Genomic DNA, 26282 nt, shown 5'->3' with positions numbered 1-26282 from the left:
TACTTAGGTATGTTGTAAAAATAAACAATACAAACAGTTATCTTAGTCTTAGTTTAATTTGAAAGTTGTCGATGTCCTTCATCATTATATTATACTGTAGTCTCATCGGCCTGTTATATAAATTCGGCGCCGGTAGTATTTCGTAGTACATCAGCAGGCTAGCTATCATTGTTTTAAGGGACATCATTGCATACTTGTATCCTGAAAATAAATGTAGTATTGATATGTGTGTTTGCTTGCACGTATATTTTGATTTACAAAAAAGAAGAAATATTTATTTAACACCACAACTCCTTATATATAATTAAAAAAGGTAGACCTATAGCTATCAGTCTGATGCTAAAAAGGGTAACTGCCCAGCATGTGCTATTCGTAATGCGCCACGCTGACTTCAGTAGCCCTTGATGGAGTGCGATTCGACTTTTAATGAAAATTATAAACTTACTAACGTATTTTTAAAACGATTATTTGACCCGACGTATATAATTAAATAATATAATGAAAAAGTCGCAATTAAACAAAATTCTTTGACTTCTAAATGTATAATACTCCTGTAAAATCAAACAAGAAAATACTAAACTTAATGGATTTAATCTTTGACCTCATAATGTTGCATAAATAATTATTGTCGCGTAATTAAATAAGAAGTAACGATTTTAGCGATACAAAGTGAAATACTGAATCCATTTAGTAAGAAAATGAGCCACGTTCAACTAAGATTTGTAACAATAAGCTATACGTAAGCGGTATATTTTTTATCAAAAATGAAATTGAAATCTAACCATATAACTGATATAAAAACAAACAAATAAGTACTTATAAGCAAATACGTAATTAAAATCAGATATAGTCCGATAAGATTTAGATTAAGTTAAACCATAAAAAACAATTAGTCATGTCATTTAGTGTAATAGGGTATACCTACTCAGAAATAAAAACAAAAAAGATAAAATTTCATAAAAAAAATTGTGCGTTACTTTAACGGGCATATTTTTTTATGAAATTTTTTCTTTTTTGTTTACGAGTAAGAAACAAACAATAAAACTGAGAAGAAATCAAAAAACTTACCCAAACATCCTCTTGGTCCACAACTAAAAGGTATAAAAGCTGTTTGCTTAAAGTTTCCTTTAATAAAACGGTCCGGTTTGAATTCTTCTGCGTCCTCCCCCCAGTACTTAGGGTGACGATGCGCCCCCCACACACTTAGAAGTAAGTTACTGCCCTTTACTAGTGTAACTCCTGACGCTGAAATCGAAATAAAATCTTGTGGACTGTTTTTTCTGTCATAGGTGGGTCGCCTGATGGTAAGCGTTACATGAACATTTGGAGGAATAAGGTCAGTTGCAGACCTTACGCCTATACAAATGGATTGCCGACATAATTGAGACTAAATTGGGAATGGATTAAGAAAGGATTGACGAGAGGAATAAAGGAAAAGATAAGAAAAAGGATATGGGCCTCCTGCTTCCCCACTCACTGTACGAAACACAATATCAGGCTATTATTTCACACCGGTTTTCTGTGGGGGTGTGGTACCCCGGCGCGAGCTGGCCCAATTCGTGCTGAAGCGTAGTCGACTGCTACATACAGAACTAAGTAACTAAAAATTAATTAGCTGTTTCAACAACTCGATCTGGGTACATATATATCTTGTACTACCGGTCCTGCGCGACTTAACCCATTGTACGATTTTTCTGTTCATCTGTTCATCTGTTTTGTGGCTTAACAAAAACGTTTAAAAAAATAAGTCGAATTGGTGAGGTTAATACGGATACAAATGATTTGGTTATATCAGGGACTAAGAAATCTTAATTTCTACAAAGAATATTTAGTCCATAAAGTATCTATTAAGTAAAAATATAATATAAAGACTTAATTTGGACAGATATCATTTTCAGATAAAGATTTCACCATTGTAATACTTACGAGATTTATATTTTAAGTCTCATTCAAGAAAATGCAAAACAAAATGTTAAAACAAATTTTAACAGAAACAAGCTATTTGTTTGAATGAATAGTGTACCACTCAGCCTGGTCAAATAATACTATAGAGAATTAATACTGAAGAAACTTAATTCATAGAGTTTTGTATCGATATACTCACGTAAAGTAATATCTTTGTGGACTGCTCTAACAAAGATCGGCACCGGTGGATACAACCTCAACGTTTCTTTTATCACAGCTTCTAAGTACTTCAAATTTGCTAAATCACTCGCTTCTATCAGTCTGTTCTTTTCGCCTATAACCTTTCTTATTCTAAAAACATTTAAAACATTGTGTGTGTTATGTTATTTGTCATTTTCAATTGTTTTGAAAACAAGCTTTTAACCTTAGTATTTGATCGTTATTTGCACTTAGTTATTAATGGCAATCCATTGCAATGTTTTTATGGTAAAGTTACAACAAAGAGGTAAGGAAGAGAGGAATGTACGTCAATAAGAAATATTAACATCAAATTGTAGTTGTTCGGAAAAGTTAACAAGTGTTGAAACGCCTTCCGCGGGTAAATAACTAAGTTATGTATTAAATTTATTGATATTTTCTTAATTGCACACAGTTTTTAACTTAAAGGGACACACGACCCAATGCGCGGCTTAATTGTTGAACTAGCTGCGCCGCGCGGTGTCCCGTTTATCCCGTATCCCGTAGGAATAGCGGGATAAATAGTTGTCCATATGTTATTCCAGTGGTCCAGCTGTCTACGTACCAAATTTCATTGCAATCGGTTCAGTATTTTTTGCGTGAAAAAGCAACAAGCACACACACATCCTTACAAACTTTCGCACATAAAATATTAGTAGGATTAGTAGGATAGGATTTCATCCAAGCAACCAAAAAGAAGCAAAATTTTATCACAATTCTAGAACACGTAGGACTATATTTAAATTTAGTTAAATCACTTACTCCTCATATACTTTCTCTTGTACGTCTGGATGTTTTGACAGCATTACAGCTGTAAAAGATGCACCCACAGCGGAGGTGTCCGTCGCGGCTAGAACTAGAACTAGCATCTCCTCAATCAACAATTTAGACGGTATAATATCATCCGGTGATTGGAGAAGCATTTCTAGGAAATCATTATCTGGCTCTGTAAAAACACAGATTAGAAATTAAAGACTTTTAACGGATTTTAAAGGCAGCTTATTCTTAATGGTCCAAGGGGAGAAAGACTCCCCGTTACCACGCTCGCTGTAATGTGTACGAAACGTTATATATAGTATTAAAAATTAGATCGTGTTTAAATTCCGTTACAGAGTTGTTTATTTAGAAAAGAACTAAGTCATTAGACACATTAGTATATTATGCTTGAATTGTGTGTTATTCACATGACCAGTATGTTATGATACATTCACACAATCGCGCGATCAGCGAAGCGAATTACGAACACGCATGTGTAAAATGTACACACACTGTTCGATTTGAGTATCGTTCTTCGCGTCAAGAGCGGTTTTTCGGACATAATCAATGGGAAAATGTGCGCGGCACGCACCAACGGCCATGTCCAAGCGCAACCCGTGAGTCATTCGCTTGCGTTCGTTAATATCCGAGCGGGTACTCCGACATACGAGTGTTTCCTCGTATATATTATGAGACACCAGACGAGTAGAGAACATGAATGTGTAAATGCACCATTAGTGGCACTACAGGTACATTGTTTGGGTTTTTATTAGTCGTCTACTTGACCAGACTAGACTAGACAACGTAATTACATTTCACACGGCCCCTAAAGTAATCGTATTATATTATAACTATTTTACAAACAGAGCAAGAATGCTTGCTGGTAAAACATAATGTTAGTAGCGTCTATTGAAAGTTTCCTCAACATAAATATGAGATAAATAATAATTATTTTCACAAAAAACTAAACCGTCTATACATTATCAGAACTAATTAGACCTAATATGAATTTAAATTCTAAATATATAATAATAATAATAAATCTTTATGGAGTAGCACCTTTCAAATAAAAGAGACTAATGAAAATCGGTTCACCCAACCTAAACAGCAGTGGATGCAACATCCTCCTTTCTTGCAGTCGGTTGAATGTTACAATTTGTAATTTAGGTTATGGTATACATTAAAGAATGAGACAGTTAAGTAATATAATATACTTACGTTCAATACATGATTGTTTATTCAACTTCGTACTTAATCGTTTATGTTCCACTACCTGTAGAACAGAAGACTTTAATTATTATTATATTATCTATAAAGATAGACTCGATATAGATAGAGATAGAGATAACGTAAAGACGTTATATAATATTCGACTAGTATTACGGAGGCATTACAGAGGCCTATATCCTTTTCCTTTCTTAATCCCTTTCCAATTTTTTTTTTTATGTCATAGTCGGCAATGGAGCTGGTGGGTTGCCTGATGGTAAGCGCTACCACCGCCCATGGACATTTGGAGAGGTGTAAGGTCGAATGCAGACCTTACGCCTCTTCAAATGGATTGCCGACTGCAAAATGGAAAGGGATTAGGAAAGGATTGAAGAGAGGAGTAAAGGAAAGGACTGGGAAGGGTAAGGAAGAGGATATGGGCCTCCGCCTGAATTTGAAGTCGGCAATCCATTTGTAGACGCGTAAGGTCTGCAATCGACCTTACGCCTCTACAAATGTTCATGGGCGGTGGTAGCGCTTATCATCAGGCGACTCTCGGCCTATCTACTCTCGTGTGAGCTTTATGAACTAACATGTCCATATCCAGCTGATACAGTATTATCGGTATAGATTGGGAATTATACTATGATTGTTTGAACGCATTAATCTTAGGAATAGTCTGGTTTGAAAAAATCTCTGTGTTAGATAGTCCATTTATGAAAGAAGGCTATATGCTGTAGCATTTAATAAATGGTGTGATGCTAAACCGCCGAGCGCAGCTACTTATTTATATAACTCATAAGCTATTTTGTGTGACCTTTTTATTATATCATTAAAAAGAGAGGTCAATGAAACGACCTTTGGATTTATTTTTTACACAACTGACATAAATGCAACGTTTATTATTACACAATCAAAATAAACGTATGCTTAAAAAGAGCATAACTTTTGACAGGTTTTTTAGCGAGCAAGATTTAAACAGAAGCAATAATAATAATAATATTTCTATATTATTTGGCCCGACAAAGAAAACCATCATTCCTCATTTTATAAACGCGAAAGTGTATTGTTTGTTCGTCTTTATTTCAAGTCGCAAGACGTAGGAACAAGTCGTAGGAACACTTTGATACGATTTTTGTGTCTGCAGATAGTGATAAAGCTAGAGAAGATCCGATGTAAACATATCATCAAAAGTATTACCACAAGTAATTATAAGTAATTTCTCTTGACTTAAACAATAATAAATGTATAAAAAAAAACTAAAAACACACTTTAAAAACAGAATCAACTAATTGTATCACAAATTGGAGTCTAAAGGCATTGGAAAATGCAAACATACAAGTGAATCTAATAAAAGCTTATTAACATTTTTTTGTTGTTATTATCGCTCATAAAATGAACTATTATTATGTTCCAACGGTACAAATAATAACTTGTATAGAATGTTTTGACCACCTTCTTCGGTACAGTGGTTAACGCGTGAGCGTAGAACCGAGGGGTCGTGGGGTCGATTCCCGCATTCGGTGGGGACACACAAAAAAAACGTCTCAAAAAAGGCTGATCACCTACTAGTTCATAAAAAAATCGATCAGTGAAACAGATGTCATCTGCCCCATACCCCAGTAGGGGGTACAGGACTTCACTTATAGTATATTTCACCCACTTTTTCTATTTCTGAATCTCCGAATTTTATATTAAATAATATTATTGCACGTACATCTGTAATAAATTCTTTCACAATAGAAGCGTATTTTCTAAGGATCTTGCAGTCCGGATGCAGTCTATAAATAGCTCTGGGGTACAGCCAGGGCTTAAACATTCTCCTCGACCCTATCATAGTGTACTCTTCAAACGCTCTCCGAAAATCTTCATGCTTTTGTATTTGTTTATCCATTCGTACACCAAGTGCCGTTTCTGAAATATTAATCACTAAAAATTGAATATCTCTTTATAAAGAAATCATTAAACAATCTGTTTATAAAGAAAATGTTCCCCGTATTATAAATTATTAGTAATCAATAATCAATTTATATACCACAAAATCGCAAAAAAATCAAATAACTACATTTTGAACAGCTTTTTCACATTTTGTTTCATTTATAAGCAAACCCGAAAGCAAATGGCGGATGTGACAATTGAAATTTTCAGAGATTTTTGCCGAAATAACACCAATTAATAAAAAATCGAGGCTAAGCAATGGTTGGCATGGTAATGGCATTGGTAAATTGGATGGGTGAATTATGTTGCAACTGCTCTTTAGATTATTCGTACGAAATCCTTAGAGTCGCGGGTCCGACTCGCACTTGACCAAGTTTATTTGTTTTTATTAAAGAGGAAGCATCCATCATATCTCATCATAATGATGTGTGTACCACCTGTGATCTTGGTCACAAAAACTTCAACAAAAAACTATTTTTTATGTTATTTTGAATATGATCAGATTCAGAAATTAAAAGTTGATGGTTTGTTACTTTATGGGACAAGATAAAAAAAACCATGGCACATAAAAAACAATTAAAACAAGATGTTTTTAGATGTTTTTTTTTTAATAGTCATAAAAACATCGCTTGAAATATATAAAGTACGTTCAAAACATTAACTTTACATAAAGGAACAGTTATAATTACAAAAAGGGTGTTTAACAAAGCCATGAACCTTAATGTGCATTCATAGGAAATCATTAATTACTTTTAATTACACAGATCTGTAATTAGCCCCTATCATATTAATCTAATAAATAATGATAATGGAGGTATAAAAATGATAAGGAGATATTCGTCTGTGATAAGTAACGGATAAAACTGTTATTATGAAATATTGTCGTTTGAAAACACTGGAAACAATATGCTAACCTTAGAATGCTGTAAAAGGTCATAATAATATATGCAAACGCTTGATTTGATAAATTATGCAAACCCTAGTCTTAATCACTTCATTGAAGTTGAAAGCTTCTACCACTGAGTCACAATTGCTTCGTAAATATCCCACGTTCAGACAATATCATAAGTTTTCTTACCACAAACATTATCCATTGTGTACGTAGTAAAGAACGGCCACACAGAGAAAGCTTTGCCGCCAGCGACGGACTGCAAACTCTGCGCCAAGGCCATACCCTGCTTCGAGAAGTTACTCACGAAGTTTATTAAATTCTTTTGCGCAAACATCGGTGACATTAGCTTTCTACGTGGTCGCCAAATATTCACTGCAAATTCAATGTTGTTAGTCCCTCTGTATATATTTAAAGATATATGAGGGAACATATTTTTACTTTAACCTATAACAAAATCATAAAGAAGTATAGTTTCTAACCTTGTAAAACACATACTCAATAAATAAATGAAACCTTTTCTTTTTATAATGCAGTTCATATTATATAAATTAAACCTAATTGCAATAATTTTGCAGCCCACTTTTCCACAGGCCACTCCTCATAATTTAACTTATATAAAAACATGGTATGAAGATCCTTTATAAAAATAAACGGATATAACCAATAAACACTGTCACGTACATGGCGCCATCAAAGATCCGTCTCCAAGAAGCTTTCGTGAAAATCTATAAAGCATCGGTGGTTTGTCCAGACACTCCTTTGATAAGAGGTCGATGTCTTCTGGATCTACTACCACTGAAAGGTATTAAAATTACAGTTAAAAATTAAGTATTGAGTGTCACATGAAATTTTAATCTATATGAATCGCGAATCTGTTGCTAGGCGTTATACACGAGAATTAATAATTTGATTCATTTTATTAAGGTTTTTATTAAAGCATAAGTAAGTAAGTTCTTATGGAGAGAAAACTTTCATCCCCTATTTTGTCCTCTTGGGGGTTGAACCTAGCATGCATAGCATAGCATTCCTTTCATACCGGATGCCTATATAGTGTGTTTAATCTGCATGCCAAATTTCAGCCCGATCGGTAAGTATTTTGGCCTGTGCTGAGTGCTTTGAATGCTAATTCAGCCAGTCAGACACCTTTGCGTTTTAGATTTTAAGATGTAGGATAACGATATTAAATGTATGTATATCTCTCATTATTTTTACCTGTATAAAATTCAAATGCCAGTCTCAGAGGTGTTACATTAGTTACATATTGCATAGCTTCGTAGGATAATTTCTTTAGCGCTGTCATACGATCTGAAATAAATATAACACAAAACAGAAATTACGCAAACTAGGCATGGTAACGGTGTCGACTGTCGAATAGCTTGAGGAATAGAAATCCTTGATAAATGCATAAACCGAAAAAGACAACTGTTAGTATAAATGGCAAATATACAATACAGGCTGGTTTGTAGTCTCTTAAGTAGCGTTTTAAGTATACACTTTGATGTAAAAGTATGCACACGCTAATACATACGCCTTATTCTGAAATGCTTCATAGAGGTTCATATTCCGGCTGTCAGCGCCTACTATAGCATTAATAAATACTAGCTGTGACCCGCGGTTGAAACCGCGTAAGCGTGCTGCGTAACCGTCTCCCGTAGGAATATCGGTATAAAAAGTGCCTATGTGTTATTTCAGTTGTCCAGCTATCTACGAAGCAAAATAGTATTATTATTCACCAATAGATGTCAGGAAAAAAAAACACGAATAAAACACGAATATGACATTTTCTAAAAAAAATTCCTAGCTAGATCGATTTATCGCCCCCGAAACCCCCTGTATACTAAATTTCATGAAAATCGTTGGAGCCGATTCCGAGATTCCAATTATATATATATATATATATATATATATATATATATATATATATATATATATATATATATATATATATATATATATATATATATATATATATATATATATATATATATATACAAGAATTGCTCGTTTAAAGGTATAAGACATGGAAGTTTACAATCCATGGAATGTTGTCGCTTAAGAACCACGCGACAGTTCTTTGGCATTATTATTATGTACATGTTACATATTCTGTAGAATTAAAATGTAACATTGATGATGAAGGAAAATAAATCCTGGAAGGAAAATAAGTAAAGTTTTCCGGAATAAAAACTATGTCTATGTCCTTTATTTACCAAATTTCATTCTGTTGGTTTGGCCGTGTCCGAAAGGACAGACAGGGAGACGCACGAGCAAAATTACTTTGGCATTTATAATACTAAGAAGGGATAAATAAGTCAGAAGTGTTTATATAGCTTATTATAGCTTGTATGCTATAATAAGCTATATAAAGGCCATACTAATATGATATATCAAGGTGAAGAGTTTATTTGTAACCCCAGAAAGTAGATATTGTTTCGAATGTAAACAACATTTTGGCTTTATCTATGACTAGCTGCGCCCCGCGGTTTCACCCGCGTGAGTCCGTATCCCATAGGAATATCGGGATAAAAACTTGCCTATATGTTATTCCAGTTGTCCAGCAGTCTACGTGCCAAATTTCTTTGCAATCGGTTCAGTTGTTTTTGCGTGAAAGAGCAACAAACGAAATTTCTTTGCAATCGGTTCAGTAGTTTTTGCGTGAAAGAGCAACAAACACATACACATCCTTACAAACTTTCGCATTTATTATTTTAGTAGGATCTATGATGGGCATGTGGTCGCAATGTTATATTATAAAAATTTAACATTGCGATCAGTAGGAATCAATTCAAAAATCAGTCGAGTCATGGGATTTCCCATTTTTTATTATTATAACAAACATTATTAATTTAAAAAATTAACAACTGGCTTTTAGCCGGTGTTAGACTAAACAAAAGCTGCATTAGTACAGTAATGTTAAGTCAGAAAACAAATCAAAATCCGTTCTACAGATTTTTTGGATTTCATATTCAATACCTCCGTGGGTTTTCAACAAATGGGTATGACTTTTTTTAATTTAATTTTTATATTTTAATTGAAGCTTTGAATGATTTAATTAAAATACTTCTCCTTTCCATAAACTATGTACTGAATGCAATAATAATTATTGTTCATAATATATTTTTCCAGTTTTTTATGACTGTATTAAGAGAAAAAAAACTTCTTAAAATTTTGATGAAATAAACCAATTGGCAAACGGCATGTGCGGCAGTTTAAATGTGTTTTTTTATTCTGTTAGAGTGAATTCATTGACAGTTATCACAATCTGTTCATTATCTATTTCACTTATAGATTTCATTACGGGCAATTTCTGTATTTCTGATTGTAAAAATTTATATATTTTTATTTTAAAGAATCAGGATCAAACTTCAATTTAGCTGATGCACCCACAATTGTTATTTTTGCAATGATTAAAGTGCTCAAAATTTCAATATATTCCTCATTTAAGTATGTTATTCGTGTCGTGATAGTTCTTAACGTTCAAATTATAAAACGATACTAAATGCAAGGAAATATTTAAAGAAATTAAAGTAATTTAATTTGCACGCTTCTTGTTTATTTTATTCACAAAGCTTTGTCTCGAATCTGTATAATGTCAAAAATCGCTAAAGTATTATTTTACATATTGACAGAATAATTAGCGACCCGCCCCGACTTTGCACTCTACTGAGAAACTATGGCGCTTGTAGTGTTGGTCTCCGAGATAACATTTTTTAATCATGCCTTGATGTATCACTACACAGTTTATGTATGCTTAAATCTTTAAAACTACGCAATGGAATTTGTTGAGATTTTTTTAATAGATAGAGTGATTCAAGAGGAAGGCTTATATGTATAATAACATCTATTAAACTACTCCGAATTTAACATGTGCGAAGCCGCCGGCAAAAGCTAGGTGTTAATAATAATAATATAAAGTTACGAAAGAATATAGGAAATATATGGACCTAGGAAACCCCAAGCCCCCTTCCCGCCCCTTCTCACACACCTTCTCCTAGTTTACATAAACTTTCCTTTTCTTTTGTTCCGAATGTTTCTATCTTTTACGAGTCGCATCAAAATCCCCTGCGAAATTTTAAAGATAATATAATAGAGCTAATATAGCTAAGCTTACATAGAGCGAAATAGTGAAGCGTAGAGACAAACAACTTTGTTTTATATTATGCAGTTACTAATCCTACTAATATTATAAATGCGAAAGTTTGTAAGGATGTGTGTGTGTTTCTTGCTCTTTCACGTAAAAACAACTGAACCGATTGCAATGAAATTTCGTACGTAGACTGCTGGACAGCTGGAATAACATATAGGTGACTTTTTATCCCGATATTCCTACGGGATACGACTTACGCGGGTGAATCCGCGGGGCGCAGCTAGTACAGTTATAATTATTATTTTGTTTATTGATTAATGCGTTTAATTTACAATTCCAACATTGCTTACCCTCATTAGTCCCAATAAACATATAAGAATGCCCGATCACAGGTAAGGAAATAAAACTGCTTTCAAGTCGTCTCGACGCGGCAACCACTCGTCGGATCTTCCATAATTCCAATAAATACCACAATATACATAAAATAACTATAATTTGCCACAACATTATTGAACTTTTAATCTTAAAAAATTAAATTACATCAATCGATATGAAATTATTTTCTCGAAATATCCGGTTAGGAGCAGTTTTACGTCTGTCTCCTTCGATGACTTATTCTTATTTAGTCGTTTCTTAAATTATTTTATACCTATAGATTAAGTTTGGATACAGAAAAACATCGCTGTATAAAGTTTGGAAATTCCGTATATTTTGTAACGCAATAAGTCGTTTACTTTAAATACGCAAACTAATTAGGTGTCATTATTAGATTAACAGATTGCCCTATTGAAATTATTTTTTCTTCGGCCACGTAGATTGCGCGATTTATTTTGAATGTAGCCCGGGAATAGACGGACAACGAAGTTCCATCTGGCAAATCCTGGCTGCATCACTGGTCTGGACGCGTTGCGACAATCAGTGAAAGACCACATAGTGAAATCTTGGCTGACTCGCTATTCGACCTCGTCACGTTCTGATTTATGTATATTAATTCCCATTCCATAACACGACAGATAGGACAGGCTTTTAATACTTGAAATAATTTTTAATTTATACAATGCATACAATAGATTTTCATTTTCAGATGGTATTATTTCAAGGAATACGATAACTTTGAAACGTACATGCAAAGAGTTGAATTCAACTAGTTTCAACCGAAGGTGCCACGATGTTTACATAAATAATGACGTAACTATATTTCGCAACATAACCTGAGGTCAGTATGAGTTTTTAAAGTCCATTATTTAAAAACAATCGGCAATACCGATTCTACAGTTATCCTTCAACTAGTGGTATTTTAATGTACCTTAGAGAGTAATTCCGCCAACCTGAACTTTTGTTTCTCATCAAAGTTGAAACAACATTTTGAGAAGTTGCTGTCAATTTGTTAATGGCAACATTACGTGATACAGTACCTCTGTAACACGCAAAATATAATCACTTAAATAACTGTACTATTGAAATATTCCCGCTCGTCAACAACACATTTAGAATAGAATACAATAGAATAGAATAGAATAGAATAGAATAGAGTAGAATAAAATAACTTAAAATAAGATATATAAGAAGATATATAAAATATAAAATAATTTCAAGAAAAAAGATTCGCAACACGAAAGAATGAAAAAAAGTGTTTTTTTATTAACATTTGAACGACTGTTCTACTAACTAATTTCTACCATGAATATGAGGTTTAGGACGTGCATTGGCTGTTAGTATCGAAGAGCCACGGTCACTAATATCGAAATTATTAAGTAGATAATGCTATCGGGCCGCTTTTAAAGAGAAGAGAATTAAGGTCTCAATAAACTGTTTTCTTTATCTAGAAGTCTATACATGACCGCTAATGTAACAGGGGCTGGTTAACTAGAAGCAAGGAAAATCAAGTATAATTACATAGTTATAAAAAATAGCAATTAATCTTATTGACAAAATTGCTTTTCATAAATTGGTAGGCGTATTGTTTCATTCAATTATAATTTGTATGTCAGTTAACAGTTTTTTTTATTTAGAATAAAAAGTACGGGTATTAAAGACTAGCTGAGAGCACTACAATAAAATGAAAACATTCCTCTACTGCAATCGAGAATGGAAAATATTATGATGAAACCGGCATGCTCAAAAACAGAACTTTCGCTGACATGTGTCATCGAACCCGCACTTGGCTAACGTGGTAATTTATACCTACGTTTACACTCTAAGCCCCCAAAGATCTGTGTCTTATTGCCTACATGTTATTCCAGTTATCCAGCTGTCTACGTACCAAATTTCATGGCAATTGGTTCAGTAGTTTTTACGTGAAAGAGTAACAAACATCCATACATACATACAAACTTTCGCATTTATAATATTAATAGGATGAAAGACGAGCTGCACCCCGCGGTTTCACCCGCGTAAGTCCGTATCGCGTAGGAATATCGGGATAAAAATTGCCTGTATTGCATATATGTTATTCCAGTTGTCCAGCTATCTACGTACCAAATTTCATTGCAATTGGTTCAGTAGTTTTTGCGTGAAAGAGCAGCAGTTTGTAACACACACACACATCCTTACAATCTTTCGCATTTATAATATTATAGTAGGAAGTAGGATAGGCATATGATATTAGTAGGATTATAATTTTTATGTTAGACTATTATGTTATTGATCGGTTCCTTGGTACAGTCGTTAAGGCGCGAGCCCAAATACCGAGGGGTCTGGGTACAATACCTGGTGGGGATTGATAAAAGAAAAAATAACGTCTCAATCTGGTAGGAAACAGACCTATATAACAGATCATCTACTTATCCATAAAGTAAATCGATCAGTGACAGATACAGTATATAATCTACCCTACACCCCACTCGGGGACACGGGATTTCAATTTTTTTAATTATGTCATTCATCGTATATATTATAGACAGAATAAGAACCATTTAATACGAATACAACTTACAATAATGAATAGAAACATAAATTACAAATGCAATGACTTTGAAGGAATCGTTTTTGTGAAACTAATTCACACGATCATTATTATTTATGTGTCTGAAATAATTTCATAAGTTTTTGGCATTTTATTATTTTTTTTATATTGTAACTTTTCTAGTGAGTAAAATCATGTAAAGTTTCTATTTAACAAAATATCTATAATACTTCTCTAAACTAAATGTAAATTTTAATGTAAATTCTATGTAAAGTACTAATGTTTTATATTAGTTAATACTAATGTAAATTCTTCTCTTATTCCATCTAACGCAATTTGTAATTAATTTAGTCTTAGCTTTGCCGCTGCTAGCTTGCTTATGTATTCTCTAGACATACAATGTATGTAACATTAACTAGCTGTTGCCCGCAGCTTCGCCCGCGCGGTCTTAATAAATTTTCAAAATAAAAACTTTCATCCTCTATTTTATGCCCTTTTGATAAATTCTTTATTAAAATACTATTTTAGCGAATGCCTACGTCATAACATCTACCTGCCAGATTTCAGCTCGATACGTCCAATGGTTTAGGCTGTGTGTTGATAGATCACTATGTAAATCAGTCAGTCCTTTGAATTTAATTTATTTAGATTATTGTATGAACTTAGCGGAATATTGGAAACGGCTTATTACAGTAACGCCTCATTACGCAGAAACAATAAAGTAATAAATTCGTTTTTTATTAATTACGACCCATAAAAAAAATCCACTGGGAAGGCAGCAAATCTACTAAAATCCTTACAAAGGTTTAATTGAATCTAATATATTGTTCCCCGACGAGTACAATCTGGACATCTTCGAGAGAAGAGTAAACAGGTACATTCTGGGGAAGTGAGAATTGCTCCGAAATTACGAAATTTTTGAAACAGTTCAATTGTTTAATAATCAATAGTTGTATATTTCGTTACATAGATATTTTAAAAGAGCAACTACAAAGTTTCTTGCCGGCTCTTCGCTGTGGAAACTGCCTTCCGAACCGGTAGTAAATGTTAAAATTATGTAATACGACGATTCAAAAGTGCTTCTATAAGAAGTCTAGTTGAATGAATAAACATTTGAGCTTAGTTTGAGTTTGAGCTTGGAATAAAATTGAAATAAATCAGTACAGTGCCTTTGCGCAAAAAAATACCATTATTTATGTTTTATTTCCACAGCATTATGTGGTTGGAATAAAGTCCAACCTAGCCCTTTCTAAGTTCCGTATAAATTTCATTCCCGACTTAGACAAGACAGGTTGCAAGTTGGTCTAGGCAGGTCTTAACAACCTTTGCATTTCCATTTTCAATCGACTGCAAAAATGATAAAGTTATCAATTAGTATATGTTTAAATTTTATCATTTAAATTTATATAGATCTGATTATTTGAAGAAGGTTTAGTTTTTTCTTAAAATAATTATCTCGAATATGAAACTGCATAAAACGAATATCAATAAAATACAGTCAGAACATACAGCATATTATCTCTTAGAATGATGTCAGAATGGACATCAGCATATGACAGCGCTTCGTTTTGTAGAACTACTCATATTCACATAAGAATCAACATCTGAAAATCCTTTCAAAAACCCTTTTTTGTATCATTAAAAAAATGTAAAATTTTAAAACCTCTGAAGCAAACCTATGAATTTCACTACCTATAATAATTGGCAAACTCTTATAGAATTCACAGGCCTCACACACCAGGTATCTTTAGGCTTATTAGTTTTTTCTACGGTGCTCAGTCTATAATGCTACATTTTGCTTTTAAAGCTCTGTACGACAAAAATAAAACTAAATTACAACATGAGCCTATATTAAAACAGTAATTTGACAAAAATATTAAGACCCAGCAAAAGCAAACAAAGCTCTCCTGAAGGCCATATTTTTTTTTCCAAAAAATGTTTATTGCGTGTTATCAACATGATATTGAGCACACCTGTCTCGGTTCACATAGGTTCAATCAACCCTTCGCCTCCAGATCAGTTAGTATTGTATATACGCTCTAGCGAAACATACGCATCCAAGGTATGTATAATTATTTGTAGTACAGTTTTCTTATCTCTATTAGAATAAAATTTTTGAGCTTGGTGCTTGAATCCAGTGTGATATGGATTTGAGCAAAATTGGTATAGCTCTTTTTCTTAAGAGATTTGAAGTAATGTACTTCAATTAAATTCCCTCATTTTGTATATACATAGGTACCCACTAATGTAAGAAATGTTTTTATTTTGAAAACGTAATGTAAACAGTAATTACATATTTTTGTAATCGGACTCACCTCAATGTATGCCACTCCTATTGCCATTACTATTCATTTTGACATGTTCGAATATTTAAAATGTAATCTATTCACAGGTATATAAAAAAAATGCAACCATACCATGTAATATTAACACGTCCATATTTCATTTCCAGATGCACTGCTACATCTGCGTAATGTACTTGATGATAATATGCAACGCTTATCCACCGAAGGTTCGAGAAATTTCCACGGCACCACAGCGACGGTCGCTTTTCCATGATGTAATTGAATCACTACGCATTAGAGCCCAATTACCCGACGATTTTAGTTCAGACGAGGAAAATAACTTAGGTCAGAGTTACGAAAGATACGGATTCGAAAATGAACCATTGCATCAACCAAACGACGTTGATTTTTTACCTAGAAGAAACGATAGACTGGAAATGCCAACACTGAAATATCGGTTCCCAAAAAACTTAAAATTTAACAAAACATTAGAAGAGACACCCAAAGAGGAAATAGTTTTATACATCAATGCACCGTCTGAAGATAAGGATGAAACAACTACCACAAAACCAAACAAAACAAAGCGACCGAAACCAGTAAACAAAATTAAGACAAAAACTAACGAAGACGATGATAACACAACTACAGAACAAAAGCCTTTCACGAACACAATGTCAGGTCAAAGCCACATCGGAAATCGGGAATCGCAAACGGTCGTTAAACCAACAGTAATTGTGAACTTTCGAGGATCCGTAAGCCACAGAGAGAGCGACATACGGTTGGAAAGACAAAAATATAATATCACTAAATCAGTGCCGCAGAACATTTTTAACATAAACCAAGAGATCAAAATGGAAAGACCTGATCAAAATATAGGTAGTACAGGAGGAGTAACAGGAGTGCCTAATAAAGTTAAGCAGGATATAAAAATAAAAGCTGAGGGGAAGGCAAAAGTTGAAGAAGATATGATGATGTGTGAAACATCTTCTTGGAAAGAGGATAACAGTAGAAGCAGTCGACGAACCGGCTTACTCCAAATCTTGCTTTCCATTTAGTTTCAGGTTCCAAATAATCATGGTTTTACTATTTTTATGAGTAAACTTTAAAGTTTAGTTTTATTTTATTTTAGTTATATTTAGTCATACTATAGAATATTCAATTGATACTCATAATTATATATAATTTAATAAATATATTAAATTACTAACTGAAGTTTTTTAATACCCTTTATCCATCCTCCTTTGTGAAAAATAGGTGTATTGTAATATATTGGCTGCAGCCACTGATATGTAGAGGTAGAAAAGCTCAAATAATTATCTTCATTTGTTTGTATGATTTACAAGCCCGGGATAACCCGGGATAGGAGAAGAGCTAGCCTGTGTCACCCAGGAATATAATAAAATTGGTCCATTATTTTTATTAATATGCAACAAGAAGAAAGTATTGCCTGTACGTTCTTGAATATTACTAAAAGTTTTTACTTAGTGTCACTATGAAGTGAATTCCCGTATCCCCTATTGTGTTAGAGGGCAGATAGTGATCTCTTTCACTGACTGCTTTTCTTTATAGACAAGTCCGTGATCAGCCATCTGTGTCCTGCCAGACTGGGACTTCTTTTGTGAGACCCTCGGTTCTACGCTCACACATCAACCACTATGCCAAGAAGGCGGTCAAGCAGTATCATAATGCTACATTGTAAATGGAATATGTAGTTTGAATAAATCCGTTTTCTAAAAAACCTAAGCGTCATCACAAGAAACACCAAATAAATATTATTGAGAAGCCAAATGACTAATTCAATAAATAATAAAGATACATATTAAGTTTTTATGAACAAAAACGGTCGAACTTATAGTCCATAATGGCTTTCCTTTTTAGAATTACACGTCCGTTAGTGTCCTTATATGATTATTTATATTTGGATTTTCGCACGTTTTGAGATTTTAATTATAATTAAACGGGCAACCCACTCTTAGTTCAATTTTCTTTAATTTTTAAAATTGGTGCTCATACCACAGATAACGTAATGCTATGCTAAGTTAACACAAAGCCTATCCTTTTCAGCTTTTCTCTAAAAATAATTTTATCATACAGACACATTTGAAATTTTCGTTAAATATATAAATAACAAACATGAAACTTATTAACTATTACATTCAATATAGTTATGTATAACATGCTTTCCACCCGCGGTTTCACTTGCGTAGATTTTGAACTTTGTTGATTTACTTAGAAAAGGCAGTATGACGTTGGTTACGACTAATAGATGCGTCTTCTAATTTTATACCAAAAAACCCACACACACAAACAGACAAACAGAAAAAATTGCTAACCATTGTTTTGGGGTCTATAAAATTTATGCGCCATAGTAATTGGTTACTGTTTTATTATACAGTGACAAATTAACATCAAAACATTATGCAAAACTAATAAACCAAACTACATTTATTTTTTGCCTGTAAATATGTGTTATTGAAGATTATACGGTTCAATATTGCTAAGGCTGATGCGCAGGCGTTTACAGTTATCAATACTAATATTATAAGGCTGAATAGTTTGTTTGTTTGAATGCACTAATAAAGGAACTACTGGTCCGATTTGAAAAATTATTTCAGTGTCAGATAGATCATTTATTGAGGAAGGCTATATATGTACCACGAGCGAAGCCCTATATAAATCACATTGTATACGTTTCTTAATATTACAGCATCAAATAAATAGATTTAATAACTTTCTTGAATCCCATATCCTACATTATGTAATTCGATTATATTCTCAACAGAATTTAACGAAAATTCGTTTTTGACGTAAATTTTCTTAATAAGCAACAAACCCAAGTCCTCTAAAATTAAATGCAAATTGTCTATTCTGTTATACCCAGATTTATTTATTTCATCATCATCCCACTGCTGGGACACAGGTCTCCTATGAGGGTACAGGACATAATCCACCACGCTGGTCAAGCGCGGGTTGGCAGATATCAAATGTCGTCGAACTTTTGATTCTTGGACATGTCGGTTTCCTCACGACGTTTTCCTTCACCGTTTTAAGCAGTGGTGATGTTATCCACATGTACAGATAAATTGAAAAATCAATTTACTATTTATTCCTTTTTAACATCTTATGGTACGCGAGCCAGTCGTAAATTTCGTCTATCACTTGTTCCGGACTGATAACTGCTAAGTCCATCATTAAGCATGGTCACCGTCAGCTGCAGGTCCGTTGATGGGATGACCAAAAAAAATTACCTACATCCAAAGTCATCATTGATACACCCACCAACAGAGCTCTAGCTAATCCGCACATTACTAGTACCCCATGCTCCTCTAATATAATATAACTAACGGTCCGCCCTGGCTTCGCCCGTGGTTCATATAGCCTTCCTCAATAAATCGCTATCTAATACTAAAAGAGTTTTTGAAATCGAACCACTAGTTCCTGAGATTTGTGCGTTCAACCAAACAACCAAACAAACAAACTCTTCAGCTTCTATTAAATGCTCCTTTGCTGACTATAACATAAAAAAGGGTCAATTTGAAGAGGATCGATTAAAATTTGAGATGAAATAGTTTTTGTTACGCGTCTAATCTTCCTAGACCATACCATTAGTCATTTGTACAAACTAATCAAACATCCGTTACTTCGTCAATATTCAAGAAAGATCCCGTTGCTAAAATATCTTGCACCAGTTCCAACGAGTATATTTTACGAGGATCACATAAACAAAATCAAATATAAGTTCATCAAAATCAGGCAGAACTAGAAGTGTCAAGTAATAAAAATAATAATTTATGTCTATCCGCTGTTGGGGTTATTAAGATTCAATGCCCTCTATTTGATATCCTTCCTAAGGCAAAATTCAATGTTCATTCTTGAACTATAGGTATATTAGTCATCGACTTGTATACTTCTAAGCATTTCTGTTATATTCAAGTCCAATTATGGTGTAAATGTTTAATTTTAAGATTCTTAAAAGTATGCAGATATAAACTGTATATATCGACATTCATACTTTATGTTATTTATTATAGTATAAAGGTTTAGTTAAATTTTAAGTACGACCGCATTTTTGTCAATAAGTCACAAGACAACCACAAAAAAACTCTACTATTACACTGATTTGCTGACCTACATGAGACATATTAATGTTTGTTTCTTTGTTATTGTCCACAAATTTATTTTAAATGAATTTAATCATTACATCTGTACAAGGTCTCCTCTGAAAATCAGTGCAGAAATACATTTTATTCTAAAAATAATAAAATAATGACACTGCGCAGTTTAGTCGGGAGGTTGCTGTTTCTCGGCGGTGTAATGTAAGCCAGAGCCCTTTCCCCGAGCGCTCTGGGTGAGTGTAAATGCATTCTGTACCATAAAAAATTGGTACTTAGCTTCTAAAGTTTATAGCATTATGCAGATGTTCTTCTGTTACTATGGCAAAGGAGGATATGAGAGAAAAAGTAGGTTAAAGAAAATGGTATGGTAACAGTGTACACTATTGCAATGTTGTTTTGTTCTCTAGGACAATGAATATTAGATAGCTTTCACAGTTTTTACTAAGTTAGTGTTAGGTTCACATGCGATGACCTACAGGGCTGTATGCAATAAACAATTGAAGAAGATTATGGTGTGGATAGTACAAAGGAGGAGATAGATTAAATTTGTATTTAAATGTATAATTGGCGTGTCTTTAGGGATGACTGAAAAAATATATATAATCATCATCATCAGCCCATACATGTTCCCACTGCTGGGACACAAGCCTCTTATGAGTGTTCAACACTTCGTGAGGTAACCGGCATGTCAATGTCATGTGACATTGTTAACCTGCACTTGGCCAGCTGATGAACCGACAAATGGTGTTGATAGCATTTTTTAAATTTCCTTAAATGTTTACTGTGTTTCTTTTATTTATGGATATAAATAAAACAAAATAAAAAAGACCTTTGAGCAAAACCGACTAAAACTAGAACATTATTATTTTTTCGGTATCATCGTCATTGCAGTTAAAATAATATTGCCATTTCGTTATTTTTTCTCATTCATGTTATCTTTCCGGGTAATCCTTACTAAAGTTACAAAGTGAAATCCGATTTTAAGCTTCGATTTCTTACAGACGATATCAAAAAATTATTATCGAAATGGATTTTAACTGTCCACGGATCAATCGTGTTTGATAATGTAAATCTGTATTATGAGCGGATTTATTTGGAACCATGATTCTAAGAACTAAAGTTACACAACCATTTTCTTGTAGATATTATATTAGGTTGCTTCAAATCGTCCAACGAGGTACCTTTAAATGATTCAAATATTAGACAAGTAATTGATAATAATCAGTTATTTCTAGGCCATAAAAATAGATAATGCTTTGAACACTAAGAAATGCTAAGGCTACGATTAGCGGGCTTTGACTTTCACATTTCACATCCCTAACGAGGTACTATGGAAACTCGAATGTGATAAAATAATAAACGCTTCAGTTACTGTTTAAATTACTGAGAGTTTAAATACTTTTTTCAAATATGACTAGCAATTTATTTTCATTAACGAAGTATTGTTTAATCCGGCATATAAGAATATATTCTTATCTATATATTTATATCAAACACTACTGTAGTGTTTGATATGTACGGAATCAAAACGCAAATTAAATAAATACATTTAATTTGCGTTTTGATTCCGTCTAACTTCAGAAAACTTTATGCACATTTGAGTTTCCCTTGTGTCTTTAATACATTTACAATTACATATTAATAACATTTATTACATTTCATAGAGATAGATTGTATAAATATAATTTATTTGAAGACCTACAAACTTTTAAAACCATGTGTTATTCTCAATATAATAATTAATATATTGAATTTCTCATCTACTACTCGACTCGAGGCGACTCATTTTCAACAACTTCTCGAACCAATAGTAAGGACTCGTTTGAAAGCAAGCAAAAAGCTGCGGCGAAGAGACAAACTTAAACTTGTGAGTGGTCCGCCTTGACGATCGGACGCTTTGTTCACATCAAAATGCTGCAGAAATATTTATTTGTTTCCGTGGTAAGTGTCATCAATAAATTATTTATTTATTATGAATAATTGTATGAAAAATTCTTATACAAATTATTCTATGAATATTGAATTATAATAATTACTATGAATTTATTTAGGGGATTAAAAAAAGACATTTCGTTAAAATATAATTTTGATTTTTTTTTATTTTTTATTCAATTACATAATTGCTTAATTTCATTCCTAAAAGTTGTACTTTATTTGAAAATATTTAACGTGTTTGCGATTTGATGTTAAAACATTTTAACGTAAGAAATGCTAACTTGTTATTGTTTAATCTATTATGATGTTATAAAGCTGAAGAGTTTGTTTGCTTGAACGCACTTATCTCAGGAACTACGGGTCCGATTTGAAAAATTATTTCAGTGTTAGATAGCCCATTTATTGAGTATAGGCTATACACGGGCGAAGCCGGGTCGGACCGCCAGTAGCTAAAAAATACAATCTAAACAAATTAATGATAAATTCTGGAGAGTAAAAAAAACTTGTATGTTAACTTCTTTTATTTAAAATGTTATACTACGTTTTTATCGATAAAAATTAAACAACAATAACCTAAAGAGATACTAACTTGAAATCTTGCAGAGATTGACCGATAGAATAAAAGGCAATATTACTGACCATAAATATTACAACCATTTTTACATGAAGACATGAAAAGACAACTTCTAGAGATACTATTTAAAATGTCAATATTTGACCTATTATAAATTTGGTTTGCAGAATTAGATACTATTTATCAACATTGAATATATAAATAATAGTAGATAGTAGTAGCTTTATCATTAAATTAATAAAAGATAACCAAAATACGATCGTAGAATGCTTTCGTACACACAAATCGAATTCAAATCAAATGCATTTTCGATTACACATAATTGATTTCGTACATTGTTTTTGTTGTTGTTCTCTTCAAATTTAGTTTTAACAAATGAATTTTAATAAAATCACCTTCAAACTGTCAGAACTAGATCAAATTCAAATGGGACCACACGGGAGGCACCAGTAAATAAAATTATACAAATTGCTTCATCCAGTAAAACGACATGAGATAACAACACCAAAAAATGAAGTCGAATTGATAAACTCCTTCTTCTTTGAAGACAGTTGAAAATGACTCGCTCTATATGCTAATAATGTTTTAGATACTTTCAATTACTTAAAATATATGTTCATAGATTTCCTATAGTCTGTTCTTGCTATACTGTGGTCGTACGGAAGGTTGCAAAACCGGGAACAACACCTAGTTAATTAAAATAAGAAAATTTAAATAATCTCAATTCTGCTATTATTATAATCGCGAAAGTTTGTGTTGTATGTTTGGTACTCTTTACGCAAGAGCAGTTTATCGTATCTGAATGTTATTTGACATAGAGATTGATTATAGTCTGGATTAGTACATAAGCTACATTTATCCGGGTACCACACGAGTGACGCCGCGGATTACAGCTAGTTCTAAACATGACAGAGACATTATTCAATCACTTGTTCATACATTTAGAATAAATTTGCAATAAAAATAAATCGCGTGAGAAAACCGTTACAACAACATTCGGAATTGAGTACCTCTACGTTTTTGCATGTTGTTTGAATTTCCTTATATTTTGTGGTAAAAAACTTACATCTGACATACATCATGATGATTTTCACGTGTATTTGCTAATTCATTTAGCGACCCTTTGACATCATGTGGGTCAGTGAGTGTTATTTACATAATTTTCGTATTTGTTTTGCACTTTGTAAATATTATGTATGATGGAAAAACAACAATGCTTTAAATAGTTATAAACATTAAGTGTCCACCGTCAACGCTGTTTCGAAATGAAAAAGTCACTTAAGGCCGTATTGCATTGTTAACAATTTATTTAATTAATTAGATACCCAGGAGCCTACTATTCACTATTATTAAATTTCTTTTACTGTGAACTTAAGTGGATATGGAAGTACTGTTTTTAGGTGACGACATAACGTCCCTTCTCTCCTGTACCGATTTAATGATATAGACTATAGAGCAATCAAGGAACACTTACCAAGACTAGAACTCTTCACAAAGTTAAAGAATAGGTTTAGTGTTTTTCATTTAAAACAGATCGCCATAAGGCATAAGAGAAAATAAATTTTAAAAACTTTATTTTAAAAACCATATTTGAAAAACTTTTGATTAGAGACCTCAATTTATTGGTTATAAATTATGTTGATTTATTATTCTTTGCGTTTTACATAAAAATGGCCCTTTGTCAAATCGAAAATAAATTTGTATCATTACGAAAATCAATTAAAATATTAAATATATAAAAGATTAACCGATTCAATCAACGCATCCAATAAAATTGTTAATCTTTTGTTTTGTTTATAAAATTCCCATCACGTATCATCAGCCGAAACAGATATTTATCACGATCGGGTAGAGTCAGGTGCATTGACCTTACCTTTGTCAAAGCTCCTATAATTATGTTCAAATTATGTATCATTTTAAGTAAAATTCATCTTACATATGTATTTTAATTTGATAATGAGTCATGGTTGCCTTTTGTATAATAAAAAACGCGAATAATATTCATAAATCTTATATTATGTCCGTGTATTTTATTAACTTGGTTTGGTTCAAATGTGTTTATTTTCTACGGATCATTAATTTGCAATGCGTATTCGTTTTTATTTGATATTATTATACTATATAGATAATTTTCACTGTTTAATTTTGTCGTTTTTGATGAATTTGTTTTATTTAATGTAGATTTTAAATTTAAGTACTTTGTTTACTCGTATTTTTATCCAAAAGTAAGCCGTGGCGACTTGTAATTAAACTGCATTCGGCATATATATTTATAATTTATCTTGTTCAATAATATTTTAGTGTATGCTTTGTAAGTCGGCCAAAAGAAATAAATACGATTGCTTTTATTAAGAAATCTTTGTCTTGTTTTAAACAATTGCCATTCACTCACTGTATATTTATTATAAATTATTTTTAGTCACTATTTTTTTAATAGAGTATCAGAATGATTATTAAAAAGTGTTCCATTTCACAAACTGACAGTCATAAAAAATAACTTCGATTAAGCATTGGGTGCATATAAAATGCATAATAAATCTCTTTATTAACCTCGCAGTATAGAAACTTCAAGATGAACAGGCCTATGTTTATATCTATTAGTGCACATTACCCTCCTTTTTCTTGCTCACGAGTTTCTCTGCGTTTAACCACATCCCGTATTTAATTATGACAAAGAAGCGCATAGTAAGTAGAACTGGCTATTGGTTAAACGACCTGAGTGGTTAGCCATTAATGAATGGTATATAAGCTTAATTCGTGCTTCACATTTGTCTGGTCTTCTATGTTTAGGGTCTAGTTAAAAATTGAATATTAAGGTATACCACGATATCCTATAATAATGCTATACTGACGTTATTGTTGAAAAAAAACGGACTACACTCTCTTTGGTGTCGCGACAGCTCTTACCTTAAATAAAGAAGAAAGAAGAAAGAGTTTAATAAATGATGATATCATTGCTGACGGTACCTACAAAGTGGGAAGTACTATAGTATAAATTAAATGTAAATGCCAAAAATATTAAGCATACCTGAGCATTATTACGGACAATATCAATTAAATAAACCGTTTAATATAGCGACGTTTTTTTTATATTGAAAACACTTAAATGTACAATCCAAAAACTCAAAACAAAGTAATTAAATGACAGAAGTATGGTCAGCAGAAGGTAATTGTCTGATTGCTAAGGGCAAACTCTACCAAGTAATTAAAAAAAAAGTATTATTTATAAACGTAAACTGCGTATTTTTCTTCAATTTTAGGTAATAAGTAAAATGTATACGGATTAATTACTTCAATTATTATTTCTTTATACTATTTATAAGACTACTTTACTTTAATTTTTTATTCTCAGAAAGTACCAGCAAATGCATTATAGTCTAAGATCCGGCCGCGTGATTTATACGTTCATATGTTTGATTAATAATATATAATTTTTATCAATATTTA

General features: G+C 32.6%; 3 protein-coding genes across 3 annotated transcripts in view; 2 read left to right on the top strand and 1 right to left on the bottom strand.

Annotated features, from left to right (window-relative positions):
• Positions 1-37: 37 nt before the first annotated feature.
• On the bottom strand, positions 38-11608 carry LOC119831217 (cytochrome P450 4g15-like). Its single transcript, XM_038354507.1, has 8 exons — positions 11372-11608; positions 8147-8239; positions 7616-7729; positions 7121-7306; positions 2905-3088; positions 2105-2256; positions 1069-1245; positions 38-201 (listed from the first exon to the last, which is right to left on the bottom strand). Exons 1-8 carry the CDS (start codon positions 11526-11528, stop codon positions 38-40), a joined length of 1227 nt encoding a protein of 408 aa, XP_038210435.1. The 5' UTR covers positions 11529-11608.
• A 4290-nt stretch (positions 11609-15898) lies between these two features.
• Positions 15899-17418, top strand: LOC119831167. Its single transcript, XM_038354441.1, has 2 exons — positions 15899-15988; positions 16379-17418. Exon 2 carries the CDS (start codon positions 16379-16381, stop codon positions 17264-17266), a length of 888 nt encoding a protein of 295 aa, XP_038210369.1. The 5' UTR covers positions 15899-15988; the 3' UTR covers positions 17267-17418.
• Positions 17419-22169: 4751 nt separating this feature from the next.
• LOC119831216 overlaps positions 22170-26282 on the top strand; it is a 15338-nt gene continuing 11225 nt past the window's right edge. The window contains exon 1 of the mRNA XM_038354506.1: positions 22170-22267. Within this exon, the coding sequence (XP_038210434.1) occupies positions 22238-22267 (30 nt within the window). The 5' untranslated portion in view covers positions 22170-22237. The remainder of the gene's footprint in view (positions 22268-26282) is intronic.

This window comes from Zerene cesonia, chromosome 13 (genome assembly GCF_012273895.1).
Source record: "Zerene cesonia ecotype Mississippi chromosome 13, Zerene_cesonia_1.1, whole genome shotgun sequence".
Classification (NCBI taxonomy): domain Eukaryota; kingdom Metazoa; phylum Arthropoda; class Insecta; order Lepidoptera; family Pieridae; genus Zerene; species Zerene cesonia.
The sequence above is the reverse complement of the archived record's forward strand: the minus strand, read 5'-3'. Positions and strand labels throughout refer to the sequence as shown.